The sequence below is a fragment of the Lathamus discolor genome, chromosome 16 (assembly GCF_037157495.1).
Source record: "Lathamus discolor isolate bLatDis1 chromosome 16, bLatDis1.hap1, whole genome shotgun sequence".
Lineage (NCBI taxonomy): Eukaryota > Metazoa > Chordata > Aves > Psittaciformes > Psittacidae > Lathamus > Lathamus discolor.
Window position 1 is genome coordinate 181,997 of NC_088899.1, and position 24,178 is coordinate 206,174.

The 24,178-nt window shown below is 49.1% G+C and overlaps 2 protein-coding genes across 2 annotated transcripts in view; one reads left to right on the forward strand and one right to left on the reverse strand.

The window, feature by feature from the left end:
* The first annotated feature begins 561 nt into the window (after positions 1 to 561).
* Positions 562 to 24,178, forward strand: part of LOC136022793 (nuclear envelope pore membrane protein POM 121-like) — a 29,411-nt gene continuing 5,794 nt past the window's right edge. The window contains exon 1 of the mRNA XM_065696558.1: positions 562 to 669. The gene's annotated coding sequence lies outside the window, so the exon portion shown is untranslated. The remainder of the gene's footprint in view (positions 670 to 24,178) is intronic.
* Positions 6,617 to 23,210, reverse strand: LOC136022625 (S-adenosyl-L-methionine-dependent tRNA 4-demethylwyosine synthase TYW1-like). Its single transcript, XM_065696182.1, is given in 10 exon segments — positions 6,617 to 7,004; positions 8,510 to 8,573; positions 9,084 to 9,192; positions 16,646 to 16,765; positions 17,674 to 17,955; positions 19,111 to 19,225; positions 19,227 to 19,300; positions 20,081 to 20,182; positions 21,592 to 21,752; positions 23,140 to 23,210. Coding segments are annotated over 10 exon segments (1,131 nt in total). The 5' UTR covers positions 23,177 to 23,210; the 3' UTR covers positions 6,617 to 6,937.

Below are 24,178 nucleotides of genomic sequence, written 5' to 3' on the forward strand. Positions count from 1 at the left end.
GGCCGCCCGAAGAGAACCGAGCGGAACAGAAGCCACCCGAAGGGTGCGGGGCAGCACAAAGGGACCCGAGTGGCTCCGAGGGGGTCCCAGAGGACTCACTTATCACCCTCCATTTCCTCCCATTATATGGAGGGTAATGGGAGTAAACGGAGGGTGATAGGCGGGCAATGTTAGGTGTCGGCTCCTCTGGCAACCCCTCGGAGCCACCCGGGTCCCTTCGGGCGGCCCCGCCCCCTTCGGGTGGCTTCGGCTCCGCACCGGCAGCTTCGGGCGCATCAGCCCCCTTCGGGAGACTTCAGCTCCCCTCGGGTCCCTTCGGGAAGCTTCGGCTCCCCTCGGGTCCTTTCGTGCGGCTCCGCACCCTTCGGGAGGCTTTGGCTCCTCTCGGTTCCCTTCGGAAAGCTTCGGCTCCGCTCGGGTCCCTACGGGAGGCTCCGCCCCCTTCGGGCGGCTTCTGCTCCCCTCGGGTCCCTTCGGGCGGCTTCTGCTCCCATCGTCTCCTTTCGGGCGGCTCCGCCCTCTTCAGGAGGCTTCGGCTCCACTCGGGTCCCTAAGTGAGGCTCCGTCCCCTTCGGGAGGCTTCGGCTCCCCTCGGGTCCCTTCGTGACAGCAGCCCCGCCAGGCCGCGACTACCCCTCTGCCGCTGCCGGACTGCCCCAGACCCCTTCGGTAACACGGTTCTTCTTTTCCCCTTTGGCAGAGCCGAGCTTTGCCTAGCCGAGCCGAGCCTTGCCGTGCCGACTTGTGCGCAGTTATGGAGGGCAATGGGAGGAAATGAAGGGTGATAGGCGGGCAATGTTAGGTGTCGGCTCCTCTGGGACCCTCTCGGAGCCACTCGGGCCCTTCGGAGGACCCGCCCCCTTCGGCTAGCTTCGGCTCCGCTAGGCTCCGTTCCGGCGGCGCAGCCCCCCTCGGGAGGCTCCGGCTCCGCTCGGCTCCCATCGGTCGGCTCCGCCCCTTTGGGCTGCTTCAGCTCCGCTCGGTTCCCTTCGTGGCAGCAGCCCCTCTTCGCCGCGACTCCCCCCCTCCCGCTGTCGGGCTGCTCCAGAGCCCCTCGGTGACCTGGTTCCTCGGTTCTCCCCCGTGCGGATCCGAGCTTTGCCGAACCGAGCCGTGCCGTGCCGTGCCATCTCGTGCGGAGCCGAACCGTGCCGAGTTGTGCCCAGTTGTGCAGGGAAATGGGAGGAAATGGAAGGTGATAACGGGCCATATTAGGTGTCGGTTCCTCTGGGACCCCCTCGGAGCCACACGGGTCCCTTCGGGGGACCCGCCCCCTTCGGGTGTGTCTTGGGTTCAGCAGTAGCAGTTATTTTTCTCCTTTTTAGTAGCTAGTGCAGTCCTCTCTTTTCATTTTTTAGCCTGGGAACAGCGGTGATAACACCGATGTTTTTAGTTGCTGCTTAAATGTTTGGTCTGGCCAATGTGAGTCTCATGCTCTGCCAGGGAGGAGGGGAGGCCGGGAAAAAGCGGAGACAGGACACCTGACCTAGGCTGGCCAGGGAGGTATTCCATGGCACAGCGCGTCATGCCCAGGATGTAACCAGGAGTTACCCGGAAGGGCTGGTTCACTGCAGGGTTGTACGAGGAATCGGTCGGTGCTTGGCTGGGGGAGTGGGGCAAGTTATTGGTCAGCTGGTGTTGAGGTGTTGTATTCTCTTCCCTTGTTATTTCCTTTAACATTATTAGTATTGGTGGTAGCAGTAGTGATTTGTGTTATACCTTAGTTACTAAACCGTTCTTATCTCAACCTGTGGGAGTTGCATTCCTTTCGATTCTCCTCTACATCCCTTCAGGAGCAGGGGGAGGGCAAGAAGGGGGGGAGTGAGTGGACGAGCTGTGTGGATCGGTTTAAACCACGACAGGGTGGCGTCGGCTCCGCTCGATTCCCTTCGGGCAGCTCCCTCCCTTTGGGCTGCTTCGGCTCTGCTCGGTTCCCTTCGTGACAGCAGCTCCGCCCGGCCGCGACTACCCCCGTGCCGCTGGCGGGCTGCCCCAGACCCCCTCGGTGAGCTGGTTCTTCGGTTCTCCCCCTGGCAGAGCCAAGCTCTGCCAAGGGGAGTCGTGCCGTGCCGTCTCGTGCGGAGCCGAACCGTGCCCAGTTGTGCAGGAAAATGGGAGGAAATGGAGGTTGATAAGCGGGCAGTGTTAAGTGTCGGCTCCTCTGGGACCCCTCGGAGCCACACAGGTTCGTTCGGGCGGCCCCGCCCCCTTCGGGTGGCTTCGGCTCCAATCGGCTCCATTCCGGCGACTCTTCCTCCTTCGGGAGGCTTCGGCTCCCCTCGGGTCCCTTCGGGACACTTCGGCTCCCCTCGGGTTCCTTCGTGCGGCTCTGCTCCCTTCGGGAGGCTTTGGCTCCACTCGGGTCCCTTCGGAATGCCCTGGCTCCGCTCGGGTCCCTACGGGAGGCTCCGCCCCCTTCGGGAGGTTTCTGCTCCCCTCGGGTCCCTTCGGGAGGCTTCGGCTTCCCTTGGGTCCCTTCGTGCGGCCCCGCCACCTTCAGTTGGCTTCGGCTCCGCTCGGTTCTCTTCGGGCGGCTCCGTCCCTTTGGGCTGCTTCGGCTCCGCTCGGTTCCCTTCGTGACAGCAGCCCCACCTGGCCGGGACTACCCCGCTGCTGCTGCCAGGCTGCCCCACACTCCCTCGGTGACACTGTTCCTCGGTTTCCCCCTTGGCAGAGCCGAGCCTTGCCGAGCCGAGCCTTGCTGTGCCGAGCCGTGTCGTGCCGTGCTGTGTGCAGTTATGGATGGTAATGGGAGGAAATGGAGGGTGATAGGTGGGCGATGTCAGGTGTCGGCTCCTCTGGGACCCTCTCGGAGACACTCGGGTCCCTTCGGGCGGCCCTGCCCCCTTCGGGTGGCTTCGGCTCCGCTCGGCTCCCTTCCTGACAGCATCCCTGCCCCGCCGCGACTACCCCACTGCCGCTGCCGGACTGCCCCAGACCCTGTCGGTGCCCCGGTTCTTTGGTTCCGCCCCTGGCGGAGCCGAGTTTTGCCGCGCCGAGCCGTGCCGTGCCGTGCTCAGTTCTGCCCAGTTACAGAGGATAACGGGCGGAAATGGAGGGTGATAGGCGGGCAATGTTAGGTGTCGGCTCCTCTGGCAACCCCTCGGATCTACTCGGGTATCTTTGGGCGGCCCCGCCCCCTTCGGGTTGTTAGCGTAAGAATAAACACATAACCACCGGAATGGTTATATGAGGTGCTTTATTGCAGCTCTGGGAAACCAGGGCACGCGCCCAAATCTGGCTTTGACCTCGTCACATCACGTTCACAATTTATACACTAGAAATTTGGTCAGTAATACATATTCAACAAGGATTACATCATTAACTAATACATATGCATCAAGGATTACCACATCAGTCTATTACGACATCAGCCTCTTCTGCGCTTGCGCAGCCTCCTCTGGTGGTCGCATTGGTGAATTAAGGAGTCTTCCTCGAATGAAGTAAGAAGTCTTCCTCGCTCTGCCCTTTTCACCTTTCCGTTCTTTGGACATATCCCAACCATTATGTGGACGCCAGCGTTCTCTTATTCTCACTTGACTACCCTTGGTGCGTCCATAATTTCTGCTTCGATAGACTTTCACAATACTTTCTTAAATCCACCCATATACCCTTCACCATACATGGTTATGTTAGCTCTTGCCACCGAGCCTACCATTGTAACATTGGTTACTGAATAACCATGGTACAAAACTACAAACAATACTGCCAAATTACAGTATTTCCAAAACCACACTATTGATTTATAAATTTCTCAAATATAATCATTTCTACTATCTATATAGTTATCATAAAAATTTCACCCTTTTCTAATATTTCCCCCCTTTGAAAATACTTCACTCAAGTAAGTATTTTCATTCTCTTAGGTATCTGTCTCCTGATAAGTAGGTGGAGGTGTGGGGTACTTTTGATGTTCCCTAGTTACTGCTCCTATAATTTGATGGGTCCGTGCACTGCTTTGGGCTATTTCCTTTCGGATGCAAAGATACATTAGATACATCATTAAGAATACAATCAGTATCATGATTACAGTTTGCATGAGGGAATGGACCCATCCCGTGAGGTGAAGGCCCAAACTATCAAAGAGTGCTCTGACCCAATTTTGTTCAATATACTCTTTTTCTTTTTCCGCTTCTTGTTCAACTTTGGTCAACTGAGAAATATTGTATTCTATGTCCACAGTTACATTAGGAATATGAATACAACAATGGTCTATTCCGTCTTTCAAATATTCACAAATGCCATGTTCTTTAATCAGTAACATGTCCAATGCCATTCTGTTCTGCAAGGTCATTTTAGTCGTTGCTTGCAACTGCAAATTCATGTCTCTGAATCCCTTCCTCGTTGCTCTGGCTAATCTTTCTGTCTGACCAATCAGATCATAAATCATTTCTCTATTTCGATATGCTGCAACTTGAGCAAATAAGGATTCCATAGCCCATCCTACTTTAGTTCCTGTGGAGGGTTCCTGCCAAGTATGGCTTTCCATAGAGGATCTCATAGGGGCTTACTGACATTCCACTTCTGGGTTTTCCTCTGATTCGTAACAGAGCTATAGGTAATGCTTGTGGCCATTTTATTCTGGCCTCTTGACATATTTTACTGATTTGTCTCTATTGTTTGATTCATCTTTTCTACCTGTTCACTAGATTGGGGCCTCCAGGGGGTATGTAAGTTCCATGATATCCCTAATAGTTTACTAACTTCTTGTACTATGGTTGCAACAAAGTGTGGACCCCTATCTGACGATATCCCTAAAGGGACTCCAAATCGTGGAATGATTTCTCTAAGCAACCATTTCACCACTTCTTTTGCCTGATTGGTGCGACAGGGAAGGGCTTCTGGCCATCCGGAAAAGGTGTCAACCCCTACTAGCAGATATTTGTACCCTTGTACTTTTGGTAGTTCCACAAAATCAACCTGCCAATAATCTCCTGGTTCCACTCCTATCCTAATTCTTCCCATCTCAACTTGTCTTTTTACTACTGGAAGGATGCAATCAGGATTTAGTGTTTCTGAAGACACTTACAAATACAGCCTGAAACTCAGGTGAGATAATAACCTGTATATTCAACTTCTGGGTGGGGTTTTATTGGTTGTTTTTTTTTTGTTTGTTTGTTTTTGTTTTAAACAAAAGGACTTGTTTTAATAGATTGCTCTCTTTCACAGACTCATTGACATTGGTCAAGTCTTAAAGCTGCCCTTTCAGCAAGGAGTCTGGTTCATGCTAAAGTAGAGGCATAGCTTATAAACTGGTACCATGCAAATGGGTGGCGAATACAGAGCATGAGGGTGAACTGAAGAGCTTCACTCCAGAGAACTGTGGGGACAAAACCTGTCATCTGAAAGGGTTCCCACAGCATCTCTCTGCCATCCCAATGAATGAGATTGGTCTGTGTCTTTCACTAGCCTAAGAGCAAACTGAGATCAAATAAGAGGTGCTTGCAAATGATAAGTCTGTGTGCTGCTGATACCTTGAAATCAAGTGATGATAGCCTTTTAAGTCATGTAAGGAAAAAAAAACACTTGCATTATGAAGAGGTGGCTGCTAATGCCATGAGGCCTGGAACAGGCACTGGCACAGTGATACTGGGATGCCCTACCCATCTGTGTGTACCCTTAATGGAGAGGGACACCACCTACCCTGTGCTCATCCCAGACCCATGGACTGCAGTCATTAGTTCAGTCCTTGCTTCAGGGTCAGATGAGAGGGTTTTGTTCCTTGTCCTGCTCCAGCTGCTCTGAGCGAAAACAGAGCTTCTGGTAGGCACCCCCATACACTGCCCTCACAGCATTTCCATACCTTAGCATTCTTTTCCCCTTTCTTAGCCTTCCTTTTTTCCACCATCTTTGTATCAACCTTTCTCCTCCCAATTTCCCCCCATGTAAACAACTCAAACCATAACTTTTTTTCCCACCTGCTCCTAGTTTTGCTTCATCCATTCCTGAATACGTGATTTCTGATCCTGTTACCTAAGCAATTTTGCCATTATATGGTATTACTGATGGTTACCCGGGTGTTGTTCGCCTTACAATATTCTACTCCCCCAAAGGTTCACAATACTCCCCTCCAATTATCTGTGGAGTCTGATGTTTTCTCAAACACCTCCCGCTTAACCACCTGTGAGATTCAGCCATCCCTCACAACTATAACTTTTGCTGGCTTCCCACACGGCTACTTGTTATGTTCAGAAGTTTCTGGTGTCTTGTTCAGCAGATTTCCACCTCCTGCTCAACTGCTTACCCTGAGCCAGGGCCTCCTCAGCAGCCATAACAATATGCCCACAGCAACTGATGTGAGCTGTTCTGATCTAGTCCATTTCCCGTTGCTTGAAGGCGGCTCACAGTTGGGATGAGCTGTGATGGTGGCTGGCTGAAATCCTGAAGAACTTTTCTTCCATTCAGCTCTCACGTTAAGCATGTATCCTTGCAAGTTGGCTGATAATGGGAAAGCCATCTCATCACCTCCTTAGTTTACAGAAGTAATTGTAAGACATATTTTGATATCAGTGACCTCGTTAGTTGTTGACTTGTCTGGTGGTTGGTTGTGATGGGTTTGTAACCTTCAGTTCTCTGGAGAGATGGACCATTTGTTTCCTTGTGGTTGAGGTTTTGAATTTCTTCTAGACTCTGCAGGCATACATAGACCGCAATGTTTTCCACATATTTATGATGAGCCTTTGTAACATCACAAACCATCCTGTCTGGCTGCACAGCAAACAAAACAACATGCACTTGTGAAATACACTTGGTTTAGTTCTATCCCTAATTTACAGCAATAACTAAAAAGGCAAAACATATGCATTTATGACTGGTATCATAGCAGTTACCAGAAGAGGGTATATTTTTCTGAATTTATAAATCCCCAAACACTGCCCACTCATTGCTTCTGCTTGCACAGTCCTCCTGTGAATTATAGTTAAACAACACTTCTCACTCAGGCTGATATCCATGGTGAATGCCTTTCAGTAACACGTTCTTGAAACAAACTTTTCCTTAACAATCTAGAAAATAGAGATAGCCAAGTGAACAGTACATTCTGATTAACAGTGAGAAAAAGCCAACGCAGGGAAATCAAACTTATGAGGTGACAAATGCTATGCTTAATTGTGAAAGAGATTCTCTCAAATCTTTGGTATGGCCTCCTACTGCTGTGCAGCAGATAAATGGCATGGACATCCACTCTGATTTCCCTTTACTAATTTAGCTCTGTTTCTGATATATTGTCATAATTTTCTTTCTTCCTCAGTAGTTTTACTTTTTAAGGAAGGACAGCTAAACAAGCATTGCTGCATCCCTTATTCTCAGGCTTTTCTATTTCTAGCTTTGCTCACTGCACTCCTTTGTGCCTTAGATAAATATTCCAGCCTCTCTTGTGTCCTAGTTAGACATAATAAAAGCACCAAGTAAAGATATCTTCAAATCTGGCACTAAGATGACTCATTCAAGAAGCGTATCGCTAAGTCAAATCATGCAATCTGGTGTTGTGTTAAAGGGGCTTATGATAATCGTGTGAGGAAACATCCACCATCTATGCTAAAATTGTCTAACCCAAAGACACATTTTTACACACACACAAAAAAAGTATCAGCTATCTGTCGCATCTGCCTCTCAGTGCACTCCACAAATGACACGAGACACGAAACTCCTTCCCTTTCATTGCTGGTAGAACACTCCACACTCAACCCTCCCAGAGGGCTCATCGGCTCTATGGCTTGACTTAATTCCAAGTTTTCTTTTTCCTAGATTTTCTTTCTTGATGTATTGACATACAGTTCCTTGTGGGCAGTCAGACAAATCCACACTTCGAAACTCTGCATCCTTCTTAGTCTTCAAGTACATAAGAAAAGTGGCATAACAGAAATAAAGTGTTCCCCATGCTCACTGAACACAGGACAAGAATCACAGAATCATAGAATCACAGAATAGTTAGGGTTGGAAAGGACCTCAAGATCATCTAGTTCCAACCCCCTGCCATGGGCAGGGACACTTCACACTAAACCATCCCACTCAAGGCTTCAGCCAACCTGGCCTTGAACACTGCCAGGGATGGAGCACTCACAACCCCCCTGGGCAACCAATTCCAGTGCCTCACCACCCTAACAGGAAAGAATTTCCTCCTTACATCCAATCTAAACTTCCCCTGTTTCAGTTTGAACCCGTTACCCCTTGTCCTGTCACTACAGTCCCTGACTAAGAGACCCTCCCCAGCATCCCTATAGGCCCCCTTCAGATACTGGAAGGCTGCTATGAGGTCTCCACGCAGCCTTCTCTTCTCCAGGCTGAACAGCCCCAACTTCCTCAGCCTGTCTTCATACAGGAGGTGCTCCAGTCCTCTGATCATCCTCGTGGCCCTCCTCTGGACTTGTTCCAGCAGTTCCATGTCCTTTCTATGTTGAGGACACCAACAGAAGAAGCAACAGTCTTATTTGCTTTGCAGCAAACGGTATTTAGAAATCTGACAGGTTCATGGGAGAAGATTAAAATCAGACATCTAATTTCCATTTACCTTAATATAGTGGACTGAATGCTGTGGTAAGACAGAGGTTGATCACTTGTGGTATCACGCATCCCTGCATTAACAGACGGAGGAAGAGACAAACAATTCAGCATTTTAACAGCTTCATCTATTTGATTTTGTCTGCTGAGGCAAATCTACCACAGCCCTTAGTTTAACAATTAAGGTGAGAGGTAGCAGTAAATACAGCCAAACTTTGGCATAATTTGCCAAAGATATTAGCAGAAAATATATCTTAAAACCTCTTTAAGAACCAGGTTAGGTGAATATTAGTCAGGAATCTTTGATCCCATATATAAGACACACAAGGGAAGACAGGGTTTGTCTTTCCAGTAAGCTCACAGTCCCCCTTTCCCCTTCTACTTCCTGTGACCTTCTGAACAAATTATTTCATCTTGAAAAATTATCATATAACATCTGAGCTACCAAAGAGGTCTACAACAAGCAATGAACAGAAGAAACAAACCAATATGTCCTGACTGCTTAATTAAGGGCTAAGACTCTTTCCCTAACTCTGGTATTGTTTCTTTAGACCAGCTTCAAGACATGAGGACCTCTGTTTTACCTTTTGAATGTAAGGGGTACCTTGAGGGTACTCCTTGATGAGGAAAGTCCAATATGAAGAGCTGAACATGAATATTCAAATCCAGGTTTTCCATTCTTATACATTGTTCCTGACCAAAACAAAATAAAGGAAGGACTTGTTTGAAAAATCATGGCAGTCAAGTGAAGTTCCCGACAACTGGAAAAAGGGTAATATAACCCCCATTTTCAAGAATGGGAAAATGAATGACCCAGGGCATTACAGACTAGTCAGTCTTCCCTCTGTGCCTGGCAAAATCTTGGAGCAGATTCTCCTGGAAAGCACGCTAAGGCACATGAAAAACAACAGGATGCTTGATGACAAGCCAGCATAGCTTCACTAAGCAAGAGTACTTACTCCACAGTAAGAGTACTCCCTCAGCCACAGCAAGAACAGCTTTGAGCACTTGCAAGTGAGCACAAAGATGAATACTGGAACCTTCGACTGAGTAATCTGTGAACAAGCAAACACCCCAACAGCATGAAAACCTCGTTAGAAGTAGCTGCTAGAGTCAACAGAAACACAAGCTCCATACCCGCTCCAGTTAAGCACAAAAGCCTGAAGCAAAAAGCAGACAACGGTTGAAGCACGACAGCTGAGAGATGGGGATCTTGGCAATCCATTACCCCTCAGGACTGCCAGAGGAAGTGTCCTGATCAAGAGCAAATCTCATGGCATGTATTTTCAGGAAGTGGCGCTGAAATGGGGAAGGCCCCGGAGAAGCTCTCTCGGAAGTGAGACTTTTATTCCTGGAACAGAAACCTTTGTGACTATGCCATAACCAGATGGAAGGAAGTCTCCATCCACACGTATCTCCCTGCACGGCAGAGTAACAGAAGGTCCCTCGCGTTATGCTGAGGCAGCAGGTACTAGCTGCCAGCCAAAGGAAGGATGCTATTCAAGCAGACCTGCAGCTCAGCCTCCACAGGGCGAATCTTGCATTTTTTTTCCTTTGAAAAGTCAATGCGGAGGGATTTGGACATATATAACAGCATCTGAAAACCCAAATGCATGCAGACACGTAATAAGGGAAGACTTCTGCTGCTATCCAGCCACCTCCGTCTGCGAGGGTACTGCACATCTGTGAAATACAGGTGGCTAAAGGATCCTACCAACATCCCATTTTCCTGTAGTTCAACATCAGCCAGAATCCTCATGGATAAAACAATTCCTAGATCACAACTCTAAAAACACATCTGCAGGGCTCCAGAGGGCTTGAAGGTTGCTTCCCTGAGCTAACATCCCTGCTATGCTGGAGGAAAAGCTTTACAGCAGCTCATTAAACCACAACTCCATCTGCTGCACAGTTCTGCCAACGTTTGTTTGATTTGGGAAACTTCCTTCAATTCACCATAAAGACTGATTCCCAAAGGAAACAAAAGGAAACTAACGATGTGCCTGTCTCCACCCAAAAGTCACCCCCTTAGAGTTGAAAATTGGGCCATACAGTCACACTTTTACTCCTTTCTTCTGTGCTACGGTAACCAAAACTAAAATTCAGGTAAATGTGATTTAAGCAGCAAACCAAAGCCCCACTTGCCAAAATCACAGGCCAGAAAGTCTGGAGTAATTCGGGGGACACAGCCCAGTTCCATGCACACAACCACACCAGCTGCTTTGCCAGCAAAGCCTTGCGCTTCACGCCTAGGCTTCTCCTGCATGCTTGTTCATAGCAGATGATACGTAACAGTTCTCTTCCTTTAAAACCTACCAACCCATCCTTGCTTGGGCACTGCTGATGGGTCACGGGGACCAGCCCAACTGAGCTGGGTCAGACTGACCCCTACACAGGGAGCACAGATCCAGCCCCAGGCTGCCACCAGACACTGGCAAAGGCTCTGCCAGTGGCAAAGAGGAACATCATTTCCTTGTGCAAAAGCTTCACTGCATTATTACAAGAAAACGATTTTGACAATTACATTCAAAAAAATTCAGGTGGTTTGGCACATGTTAGTACTCCAACACAGAAACAGTTCAATGCCATGTTATAGCATCCAGCCCCTTCTGTAGAGCTGAGAGAATGCTACTTCTCTTCTCTTAGTGCCACTCTTTTCTGTTGAGAAAGCTTTTTGGAAAGATTGCATCTCATCTGCACATCCACGGCACCTACCAAAATGCAATCCCCATCTCAGCCAAGCCTCTGCAACCCAACAGCAAGAGAGGGATGTCAGAGGAGCACCTCTGACACACGAACAAGGACAGGGGAATACTGTGCCAGCTTTGGCAACGCAAGTATCAGCAAAGGAAGCAAAATTGTGGCTCACCTTGTAACAGTAAAGAAAAAGCATCTCCCACTATCCAAAGCTGCTCTTCACACAGAGCAGGGGGATACTGGACAAGGTGAGGATGTGTTGGCACTTGAGAGCCACCTACAAACTGCACTGACCACTGCAAGCAAGAACCTGGAGAGCTGCTGCAGCTGCAGGCCCAGCCTGTGGGGCTTGTCCCACAGAACACGAGTGCAGCCAAACACAAGGTCCAGCCTGAGCTTACCTTTAAAGTAACTTTTCCTTTTTCCACCCTTATTTATCAGGGATTCCCAAGTCCTACCCAGATAAGGCAAGTCTCAAGAGCTCTTGTAATATTATTTATGAATTATAATCCTTTTCAATAGACAAGATTTAGAGAAGAGAGATTTGAAGGAAAGGGTGAAGTTTCCCTGTGACAAACCCAGATTTTAATGCTAGAACTAGTTGCCAAGCAGTTAAAGGATATTTATCAAAGCTTGTTTTAAAATGTAGGATCACACTGAATTCTGAGCCACAGCAGCAGAGGTCAAAGCCCAGCCCAGCCAAATGAGCTGCTGCAGATGAAAGCAGTGTTCCTACAGCAATCTTTCACACATTAAAAGTTCCAGGAAGTTTTTGGAGAGCTCTAAAGCTCTACATCAGTTTAAGTTGATTTTAAATCTGACGGTTAAGTACCCCAGCCTCATGCAGGTAGCTTAAAATACAGCTAACAATTCTTGGAGACTCCAAGAAGTTTCTGCCTGCAACTCAAAGTTGCAGACAACCCTTTTTCTGTAAGCCTTATACTTTAAGCAGCTTATATCTTAACACTCACTGCCTCATTTCAAATAGAACTTCACCAGAAGTTTCGTCAGTGTCAGCAGGGTTTGATCTTCCACAGCCCTCACATGCTCACAAACGGGGTGATGGACACTCTCAGTGCTGGTGAACAGTTTCCCATTCAACGGCTTTTCAGGCAAGAGAGCCAAAGGCGATCAGGAAACATCCCCCGTGGCAAATGCACACAGAAGGAAACAAACCTCTTGACCATATATTGTTTCCTGTAAACCCCATCTCATTCTTGCTCTCTCTCACACACAGACACACACCCCCCTTTTTTATTTACATTGCAAATGTGACTCTCAGCATCACTAAACTTTTTGTTTGGGAAACCAAGAACATTAATCTCAAAACTGTGTCAAGAGAATATGCCCATTTGATTGCTTCCCAGCCCATCAACAGAAAATTAGGGTATTATCATCACTGTTACTCATGCCTGCAGTTTAGAAATACAAAGGTTCATAAAGCCATTTCATTCCCTGGGAACAAGTCTAGATCGATCTGTCTTTACAGTCCATCAGTCTCCCAGCTGTGGGAGATAATCCACCTGAAGAAACGGTATCCCTGTGATTAACAGCAGTCCTGCAGGCCACAGACACACCCATTAGATTTCATATTTGATCTGATAAATACATTTCAGGGGAGTAACTTTGGAGGACAGGGAAAACGTGCCACAACTGTAGAAGTCCACTTAGTTACTAAATTCACTAAGAACCACCACTGCCTTCTCCTGGTGCATAAAAGCCATTTGGAGATGTCGTGGTTTAAACCAATCCACACAGGTCGTCCACTCACCCCCCCCCCGGACCCTCCCCCCTCCCGGAGGGATGGGGAGGAGAATCAGGAGAATGTAACTCCCACGGGTTGAGATAAGAACAGCCCGGTAACTAAGGTATAACACAAATCACTACTGCTACTGCCAATGATAATATTGATAAGAGAAAATAATAAGAGAATATGATACCACCGCCGAACGAGTTCGACCCCCCCGAAGAGAGAGAGCCTGCCCTTCCGGGTAACTCCCAGTTACCTCTCCGGGCATGACGTGCTGTGGTATGGAATACCTCTTTGGCTAGTTTGGGTCAGGTGTCCTGTCTCTGCTTCCTCCCGGCCTCCCTCGTCCCCAGCAGAGCATGAGACTCACAGAGTCCTTGGCCAGAATAAACATTACTTAGCAACAATTAAAAACAATACGTGTTATCAGCTCTCTGCCCAGGCTGGAAGTCAAAACACAGAGCTTGCACCAGTTACTAAGAAGGAGCAAAACGGCTCCTGGTAAACCTAGGACAGGAGAATAGGTTCTAGGCCTAGAAATAAGCAGCTGGAAGGGTGGTAAATGCAGAGAAAGCCCAGACCTTCACCTACCTACTTCTGCATCATCCATCTCTGCCTGGCACCACAGCCTTGGGTCACCAGGCATCCAACAGAAGCAGCTTCAGACCTCCCCAGGCCTCCTTCAGGCCACAGTCCTATTACCCACTGGTGAACTTCCACCCCCAGCTATTCCCCCTCATGAAACCACAGGCATTATCTGCACTCACATCAAAGTCTGGGTCCAGCTCAGAACCCTGACCAGAATCATCTGCAACTGTATCCCCTGCAGCAAGTTCCAAAAGTTGAATTAGTTGGCAAACAAAGGGCTGGCTTTTAGCAGCTCTGAAGCAGTCCCCACCACACAGTACGTGATTTGGTAAACCGAGGGTGGGATTTACTTTTGTATCAGCCACCACTTTATATATTTGAATGATTTCCTGTTGCCACCCAACCTCCTGCCAATTTTTGTGCTCACTCAGTGTGCAAAAGGCACCAGCACCTTCAACTGTGCACCTACACCTTCAGAAGCTCTTTGAAACTCCACCTCTTTCCCAAGACAGAGTAGCTCCCTGAGAGTAGTTCCTAAGTAGAATAGCGATGACTGACAGGAAAAGAGCTTCTGGCATTCACCTTGAACTACTGAAGTCATCTGCCTGACCCAAATGACTGCAAGAACCCAGCATCTGTCTCAAGCCCTTTGATGATAACTTTGTGAAGTTCAGTGAAGCATAAGGAAAAAAGCAGTAGAACAGAATTCAGCCTTGATTTCCATCAGGTCAGGCAACAGGAGATGGATGCAAAATTAAATTAAGATCACCTGCAGAGATGTGAGGAAACATTTATTAAATAAAACTCCACAGCTTCACTCTGACAGCCCATAAAAAGCAGAACAACAAGGAATTCTGACCATCTGTGACTGTACATCTCTCTCATCCACAAGTGATTCTCACTAAAGGCACTACTTGTCCGCAGAAGAGATCAAAGCTGCACCCTAAGTTGCTGCAAATCAACCATATTGCACAGGCAGAACACCTGCTATTCCATCTCCTATATGCAGAGGAGTTAACAAACAACACTGACATCCACAAAATCTGTGCTCAGAACTGTTTAGGAACATTTCAAACCCAAGTAACTTTGTGTATGAAGAAGCACCTGATAGAACCCTGAAGTGCACCAGTTCTCTTTAAACTTGTTAGCTTGTGTGTGGGTAGTTCAGCTACAAAAACCCAAAGCATTGCCTGTGCTGGGAGGGATTACTGCAAGACAACAGATGATGTCAGTGTAAAACAAGCATCAGACTCATTTTACATAGTTCAGCATTCTGCAAGAGGAAAAACGGCTCAAGGGACTAGGCAGCTCACGTGGAAAAGAAAACTTGTTGCACAAACTCACAGCCACTAAAGTGAGGATGTGACTTAAACTGAGATTTAAACAACTAAACCTCCCTGCCTGGGAGCAGGAGAGGCTGATCATGATAAATTACTTTCGTAGATGCAGATCATCCTGCTCTTTCATATCAAGTCTTCAGCATTTATTTTAATTAGAGTAAATAACTGCCCCTATGGGACTGTTTTACAGTTCGAGTGTTTGCATAAACCTGCTGTGGGTCAACGGGCACATTCCCTGGGAGATTCAATACCCAGACACAGTCATTCCTCCTCCAGCTAATGAAGGACAGCCAGCAGTTCGGGCTCCTCAGGATGTATGTACAGACCTATCTCTTGCCATTACCCCACTCAAGAGAGCTGAGGACTTACATGAAGTCACCGCTGGAAGCCCTTTCACCTCTACCTGCTCTGCTTACAGAAGCATGAAACCAGCAATGTAGATTACAGCTAGACTCATCAGCCATGCAGAACAGGAACAGAAAGGCCAGGAACGAGAACTATATCATTTAAAGCTTCTCAGAATTTCACCATTTGCAGAGGCAAGAGGGCAGCATCCAGCTGTCATGACAGAACAACCGCTTGTCATCAGATCAGAAACCACAGCTCATCGCTGCAGATGAGTGTCTTTGTGTGGCAGCACTTCTTACTGACCGCTGGTGGCGACTACACACAGGCAAGAGAGGAGAAAGGACCACAGCACAGCCACACAGGGAGAAATTGAGCCCTTCTCCCTCCAATCGGTTTGTCTTCTTGTGCAAGCTGTAGTGCACCAGATCCATACAAGCTCAGGCGCAGGAGCTCTCACACAGCAGCCTGCCTTGCCCCACGTCACTGGAGCTACTCTCCTCACAGAGCTTATTACAAGCAGTGGGGAGGATTTTACCTCCTTTCCCCTCCCTAAGGTCAGGAACAGAGATCCTGTGCTCTCTTCCAGAGCATGCAGCCTCCTGTGATCCAAGGCCTGGAGTTTCAGGAAAAAGCTGTAAGAAGTCCACAGTGTAGAGCCATGCAAGAGAAGGAAGGTGCAGTTACAGACAGAGGTAGGTTTGTTGAGGAAGGGGTGGAGAGCAGCTCAAGGATGCACAGGGAAAGACCCCACCACAGAAAGATTGCTAAGGGGGAAATAGTCAGCAGCTGGCAACACAGTCATCCCAGGTCCCTCCTGGCACACCCTTCTCCTCCCAACTGCCAGCTGCTCAGCCAGCAAAAAGTGTGGGGAACACAGGAAGGTTTAGCCTAGTACCTATATGTATTCTCACTCCTTCCTCTGTGCTAACCAGATAAAGGAGTCTGATGTATTCTGTTGGCAGACTGCACACAGAAAATGAAACATGAACAGACCCACACAGGAAGGGAGACAGCAACACCCTGGCATAACGCAGGATTATGGTTGTCTTTGCCAGGCTCAGCACAGGTCACATAAAGCTCCAATGGGCAGATCCAGTAACAAGATCTCTGTTTAGACACTGGACTGTGAATCACAGCAACAGAGATGGATATTCAGATCTGAACAGTGGAAGTCATTTTCCCTCTGACTCACAATAAAAGGTTACCACTGCAGTATTTGCTCAGTGAACAAGTCCCAGTTAGCAAGGAAGTAAATCCAACACACATCCAAGTATAGTCTTGCCTGGGGACAGGTTCTCCAATAGCTCCTATTTTACTCTCCCTTTAACTAGATCCAGCCAATTCAAATCCAGCAAGTGTACTTTAATCAATTCAGCTGATCACTGACAAAGACCTGATAGTTCCACACTCACTGTAACAGCGGTACCTTTGCTTCCTTCATGTGCCTCGTGATATTGCCAAGATCTTCAACATCGACACAATTTGCCCCTCCAGCTTCCTCAGCATCAGGCTCCTCCTCACTACTGCTTTCAAACAACTCCTCTGCCTGTGTAAGAGATCGGAGAAAAATCCAAGTGAGAAACATATCTGTTAAACATTAGATCTTCATCTATGCTAACCAGTGACATCAGCTCTCACACTCAGCAAAGATACTGAAAAACAAGGAACAGCCTACCAATAACCTGTATAATGTGTACCAGATGCATTTAAACCTGGGGCTTTCTTCGGTGTGCATTTAAAAGTCCAGTAGCACAGACTGCCCAAACCTCAGCCCAGCTTTCTTAGCTCTAGATAACTCCCTTTCCCTCATGAGCCCATTTGATCCCACAACAGGCAATCAGAGAAGTCAGACTCCCACTGTGTACTGTGATCATCTGGAAGCCTAAAGCCCTTCAATTCTTCCAAGTGCCCCTTGGTGTCTGATGAACAGGGAGTAAGAGATCTGCTTTCCAAGTCAAACTCTTCACAGAGCAGAAACATCATCTCCCTTTCTGTACACAGGCAAGGTACAGCAGAAGAGCACTTGCGGAACAGCATGTTTATTCCTCTTGTTCCTGCAGCACCCTCAAAACCACTCAGACAGAAGAGACCCGAGAATTAAACGTGAAGTGAACTTGGCCATGAGACAAAGCAAAGGCTCTGAAGAGAACACAGACTGGCTCTCTGGAGCATGTATCACAACACATACCTCCCCCTACTCAAGAGGAAGGCTCCCTCATCATACACATGCCATCTAGCCTAGGTCCATCAGCCATCGCTAATTCTTTGGTCCTTTTTGGGTGGCTTATTCTACTTGCTATCTGCCATGGGATCTCATTCCTCTTCCCCCTCTGCTCCAGAAAAAAGAAGTATCAAGCTCCCAATGGCACCCCTCTGGGCTGCAGGAGAGAGAAGTCAAACAGTGCTACAAAGGGCACTAAATCAAAAATAAGGCCCCACAGATTTGGGCTTTACCTTAATATTCTCATATTCCGATGCCCCATGTTCATGATCTGAACTCTCTTTGCTCTGCTTCCCTGGAGATTCGCACTTCCCTTTCTTGCACTTCCCAATGCAGGGCTTCTTTTCCCCTCTGCAGAGGGCCTGAAGCTGACTGAGGAACTTGGCTTTCCAGGCTTCAAAGTTGGCCTCAATGGTGCCATGCTTGCTCTGGGCCACCTTACAGTCCCTGTCACCACGAGTCATGATCCGGCTGGTGCTCAGCATCCACAGCCACCTGTCAATATTTCTTCCAACCTGGGATAAGATTGAAGTTAGAGGGAAATTAAATGAAGGCCAAGTTAAACAAAGCAGGCAACTAAGAAAGCAAGGACCAAGCCTGGAAAGAGGGCTGCACAGGACTGCAGGACAGGCACTTCTGCGCTCTCCCTCACCTGCTGGCTCAGAGCACACACAGTCTGAACACCACCACACCTGGATTAGACATTATAAAAAATGCTTCCCTGTGAGGGTGCTGAGGCGCTGGCACAGGGTGCCCAGAAAAGCTGTGGCTGCCCCATCCCTGGCAGTGCCCAAGGCCAGGCTGGACACAGGGGCTTGGAGCAAACTCCTCTAGGTGTCCCTGCCCGTGGCCGGGGGTTGGAACTGGAAGAGCTTTAAGGACCCTTCCAACCCAAAGCATTCTATGATTTCAAAACACCTCTGCTATCAAACCCATAAGAGCTGAGCTCTGGAAACAAGCTCCTTTACGCTATGCTTGGTCAAAATGGCCACCTGCCTAACACATTTCCTGTGGCTCCACTTACACAAACATAACAACCAGGTGACAAGTCATTCCAACCCTAACTATTCTATGATTCTATTTTTCTGACCAAAACTCATTACAAAGCTCAGATACTGCTGTATGCCCACTTCTACGGGCAACCTGTGTCAGTGTCTCACCACACTCACAGGGAAGCATTTTTTTCCTAACGGCCATTCCCTGCAGTCTCCTGCTTGTCAGGTTAAAGCCATTCCCCCTTGTCCTATCACTGCAGCCCTTATCCAAAGCCCCTCTCCACGTTTCTCATCAGACCCTTTAGGTACTGGGAACTGCTCTAATGTCTCTGCAGAGCCTTCTCTTCTCCAGGCTGAAGCAGACCAGCTCTCCCAGCCTGGCTCCACAGCAGAGCTGCTCCAGCATCTCTGTGGCTCGATCCAACAGCTCCACATCCCACGTGTTGTTGCCCCAAAACTGGATGCAACAGAGTGTAGGTCTCACCAAAACAGAGTAGAGGAAGAGAACCACCTCCCTCAACCTGCTGGCCACACTCTTTTGGATGCAGCCCAGGATGCCATTGGCTTTCTGGGCCAATTCTCACACAAACTACCAGTAACGGGCAGGTATGTAGCATTTAAGATAGCTCAGCCTTCCAGAGGAGTAGAAATCAAAGAAAGGTGCACAGGAGATACTGTGTTGTGCATGTTGATCGTTCCAGAGTTTCCCAAGCCAAACACAGCATATCTCAGGGCCTTCAGATAGGCTTTCCCAAAGCGAAACTCATTCGCAGCCTCTTCTAAACACCTCGGTTGTTGCACTCTCGGTTGGCTGCCCATCTGTGTATGTAGCCACCAAGAACACACACATGTTCCTGCTGGTTGTCTAAGAAATGAAACAGAACACAAGAGAAAAGATCACTCCATTTTAATGAGCACTTCAGGAAAAGAGCTGGAACATGCAGGCACCTGAAAGAAGTCAAAAGATGAGATTTTTGCTGACTGGCTGAATAGTTTTTGGTGTGGGATGCTGAAGGTGATAATCCCAACAGTGGTGGATGGCCATCCTCCCTGCAAAGCCATCTTAAATTAATCAAAAGAGAACAAGCTCTCTTTCCCCTGTTTAATGGAGTGGTAAAACAGAATGGGACTCCTACCTTCCCCACCCCAAATCAACACCTTCCGGAACGGACTCTTGGCAGCAATAACGTCTCCCATAGATTAAAAAAGCAACTATCAATATTGACAGAAGAAAAACCCATCAAGGATTCCCCAGCTCGAATACTGCTCACAAGAAGTTTCTAAATCTAAAAGCTGCAGAAGGATCACTATCTACTTACTCCAGTTTTGAACCCTTCCCAGGTCATAGACAGTACAGGGGCCCTCGTGCAGATACTGTCCATTACTCACAGCTGAGTTACAGAACTGGCTTCTACAAAGCCACACTCAGCATCATATGTCTTACACGAGCCTTTCCTCAGCACTTTCAGCATTTAGCTATTTGTTGCCAAGGACTGATGGACTGCACTTGCTTCCATGGAAGGAAAGCAAATTTCAACACAAAGCTTTCGGGATTTCCAGGAGAACTGGAGAGAAATACAAGACAACAGCCTTCACAACCTCCGGAAAAGCTTGGATTTATTATTCCCATTTACAACATACCTACCTCCTCTAATAAACAATCATCTGGATCATAGTCTCCCATGCTAATGACTTCCACTGGCACATTAAGGGAAATAACTGCCTCAGCAAGAGCTCTGGCAAATCTCTGAAAAAAGAAACATAGAAAGTGACCGAGTGCTACAACCCAGGTACCTGAAAGGTCAAACAAGCCTTGCTGTGCCCAGAGACAAGACTTCTCCCAGCACAGCAAGAATATACTGGCTGGAAGAAGAGAATCACATGAATTTTATGGTTAGTGATTTTATATTTACACACACAAATGAAATTTCTTTTTGTAAAAGCTCCTGAAACAGCACTTCTCTCTAAGGAAACCAGCTAGCAAATTAAGAGTATATTCGAGGCCAGGGTGGATGGCGACTGGAGCAACCTCGTCTAGTGGAAGGTGTCCTTGCCCGTGGCATTGGGTTGGAACTGGATGAGCTTTAAGGTCCCTTCCAACACAAACCAGGCTGGGGTTCTATAATATTGTAAGAGTAAACTTTAAGCTTCATAATAACATCTCTACTGCATACCCCACATAAAGGCAGTACTAAAGCTCTTAGTTTTATAGACTTTTCACCTGTCTTTCATCTTGGGCAACGACTTCTCATGACCTAAGGAACTCTGATTTTTACACACTGTAGTGTTTCTAAGGCAAGCAACATACTTGAATCTCATTTCAACTCAGCGGCATGCACATGGAAAAGAGTAACTCAGACCTTTGCTGTGCCACTCTGAGACCCATAGAAAATCTTTACAACAGCAACGCAGACCTCCTTTCTCTGCAGGGTGGCACATCCATTGACTACCTTGTCTTCTATCCCTTCAGAAGAAGACGGATTCTCAGGGGGTTTTTCACCCTCTGACACAAGCACTGTGTCACGCTCCATCCCGTTTCAAAGCAACGGTAACCCCATTTTTCCGAAAAGCATTCAAAATTCCAGTCCTCTGACCAGACTCTCAGCACCATGCAAATGGAACAAAGCACCTGAGTGTCTCTCACTCTACAGATACACACAAGTAGCTGTCTCTGAACTAAACCATGCTAGACACTCTCATCTCGCACACCTCTGAGATAACAGGCTCTGGCTGAAGCCAAGAACTTCCCAACTCCTAAAGTAGAATTCCCGAATAGCCTAATCCCACTCTGGTCCCAAAACCAGCACAACCTTATCAACATCACAGGAAAAGGGAGAACACTGTGCAGAAGCAGAGTGATTTGCCTGAACTGACAGAGCAACCCAGGCTGACACACTCCCTCAGTAGCAAATGGGAAGTGTTCAGCTGAGTTCTGCTGTAACAGCAGAGCAACAAGGGCATTCAGTTACCCACAAACATAAGACAACCCAGAATGAGGATTACAACCATCAGACACACTGAACTACAGCTGGCACATGCAACAAACCAGGTGAGCCCACAATGAAGTACCACATTTCACTGCACCAGGGGCACTACTAGCCCCAACAACTACTCGCTTCCACACACAGATTTTGGGGCTCTTCTCAAAGCACTTACATGCTCTGTTACCTTCTTTTGGGCTTTGGAGTTGGAGAACCGAATGACGATCCAAATGCTGATCCCAAAAGCAGCTGCAGAATAGGCATAAAGCCTGTGCACCCATAAGGACACCAGGCAAGTAGAGAAGAAGCTCCAGGTGTCCACGGAGACATCTGAATCTAAAACATCACAGATTTAGCAAGAGCAGATTCCAACAGCATGAACTGAGAATGAACAAAAAAAAAAAAAAAAAAGAAAAGAGGAAGAGGACAATTAAAGGCAAGGGGCTTCCTCCTAAATCTGTCGTCCCCACCCAGAACTACTTTGCTGTCCTGCAGGGGGCTAATGAGGAAACACACTCGCACCAGAAACAACCGCCTGATGCACTGGAAAAGAAGATCTCTACTGGTGCTGACAGGAAAAAGCAGCAGGTCATAGTGGTAGGGGACTCTGAAAGGAACAGAGGCACCCATCTGTTGGCCTGGCCCAATCTCAAGGGAGGTGTGTTGCCTCCCAGGGGCTCGGATCAGGAATGTTGCAGAGAGGCTGCCTGCTCTAGAAAGTCCCACTGACTATTACCCACTTCTAGTGATCCATGTGGGTGCTAGTGATGTAGACAGCAGTAGCCTGGAGAACATACAGAAGGACTACAGAGCCCTGGGAGAGGTGGTTAGGGGCTCTGGAGCTCAGATTGTGTTTTTGTCAGTTCTCCAGGATACAGGGGAGGACCCTAAAAAGGCTAGGAGGATTGGCCAGGTTAATAAATGGTTACAAGGGAGATGCCATTGTCAGGGGTTTGTGTATCTTGAACACGCGACCCAAGTTAGTAGGCCAGGTCTGCTGGGGGCTGGTGGAGTTGGTCTGACAAAGAAGGGGAAGAGTGGTTAAAACTTAAACAGGGGAAGTTTAGATTGTACATTAGAAAGTTTATATTGCACATAAGGAAGTTTATATTGGACATAACAGAATTACTTTTGCACAGATCCAACACGTGCAGATCTCTCGAGCTACAAAGCTCCAAGGCAAGGGGCAAATCGCCTCCAAGTGCTTGCTGCTCAGCACAACCCTTGCTCGGACACCTGAGGTGCCACACTGCTTATGAGAGCTTTGACCCAGTTTCAAGGCCAGCCCAAAACCTCGATTCAGGTCGCAACCTCGACGGGAAGCCCTTCCCCAGCAACACTGAACCTTCCAAGGACCAGAGCTGGGGGCTCTGCGGCTCCCCCAGCGAACCCCTCGAGGGGCGCTCCGGGAACCGGCAGCACCCCGGGAACCCCGCTACCCCCCCGTGCAACCCCTGCAGTTCCCCACGGAACACCCCCACCTCCCCCGTGCCTCACCGCCGATGGAGCTGTCCCCCCGCCCCTCACCCCTCTGCCTGCCCTACATCTGCCCCTCCGCACGCACCATTGCCTCCTACTCCGAGCTCGCCCAGCACAGGCCACCACGGCAGATGCTCACACAGACCTCTCGTCCCCTTGCCCCGAAACCACCTCACGGCTATTACCCCACACCCGGCCATTCCCCACCAGAACATCCTCCCCGCTGCAGCTCCCTGCCACACACCCCCGAGCTCCGGCACGGCCAAGCCCGGCTCCGCCATTCCGGCTCCCTCCCGGCCACCGCCCGGCCCTCGCCCGGACACCCGCCTCCCTCCGCTCCGGCCACAGCGCAACACCCGCTCCCGCGGCCCTCACCGCCGCACAGCTCCCGCCTCGGCCCAGGGGACGCCGTCTCCAGCTGCCCGCGGCCGCAGCGCACTCTTTCCCTCCGGATGAGAACGGGAGGTGGGGAATGCGTAGGGACGGACACACAGGAGCCAGCGCCAGGTGGAGTCAGCCAATGACAGCACAGCGCTGGGCGGCCCCGGCCAATGGAGAAATAGGGCGGGGCGGCCCCCACCAATGGGCAAGCAGCGCGGGGCAGGTCGGGGTGCAGCTGCCCATCCGCGGGGCAGCCGCGGCCGTGTCCCGTCCTGCCCCCCCGCATGGGGTCCGCCCCCCTGATGGGGCCGTGGTGCGAGCGCGGCGCGGCGGGAAGCGCTTCGAGATCGCCGCTATCGCAGCAAAGCCCTGTGCAGGGGCAGGAGCAGGCGCAGTGCAGCGTGAGGGCCGGCCGGCGCTGCCAGGGCCGGGCGCGGCTCCGGTCTGTGGGGGGGATCCGGTGTGAAGGCGTGGCTGTGGCGGGGGCAGCGCCGGGTGGGAGCGGTTGTGGAGCCGAGGAGCTGGCGAGGCCCGAGGCGCGGGGAGACGGTGGGAGGGGGGCCCGGAATGAGGGGGCCGGGCCCCGTCTCTGCTGCCGGCAAGAAACCGTGCTGGGAGGCAGTGCCCGGGATGGAACGGGGAGCATCAAATTCTTCCTACTGGAACAGTTGCACAGCCAGGGCTGGATGAATGGCTGTGCGTCTCTGCACTTGTTACAGTCTGGTTTTGTTAGTGGTGTTCTGCTGTTGTTCTGTTCTTGTTAGGCTGTTGTTGATCTGTTGGTGTTACTCTCTTCTTCTACCGCAGTTGTCATATTGGGTTTTTTACTACCATTTTAGTATTGTTTTACTGTGAATGTGCAATCGTCCCTCGCTCGCCTTCCCCCTTTTTATGTCCCCACT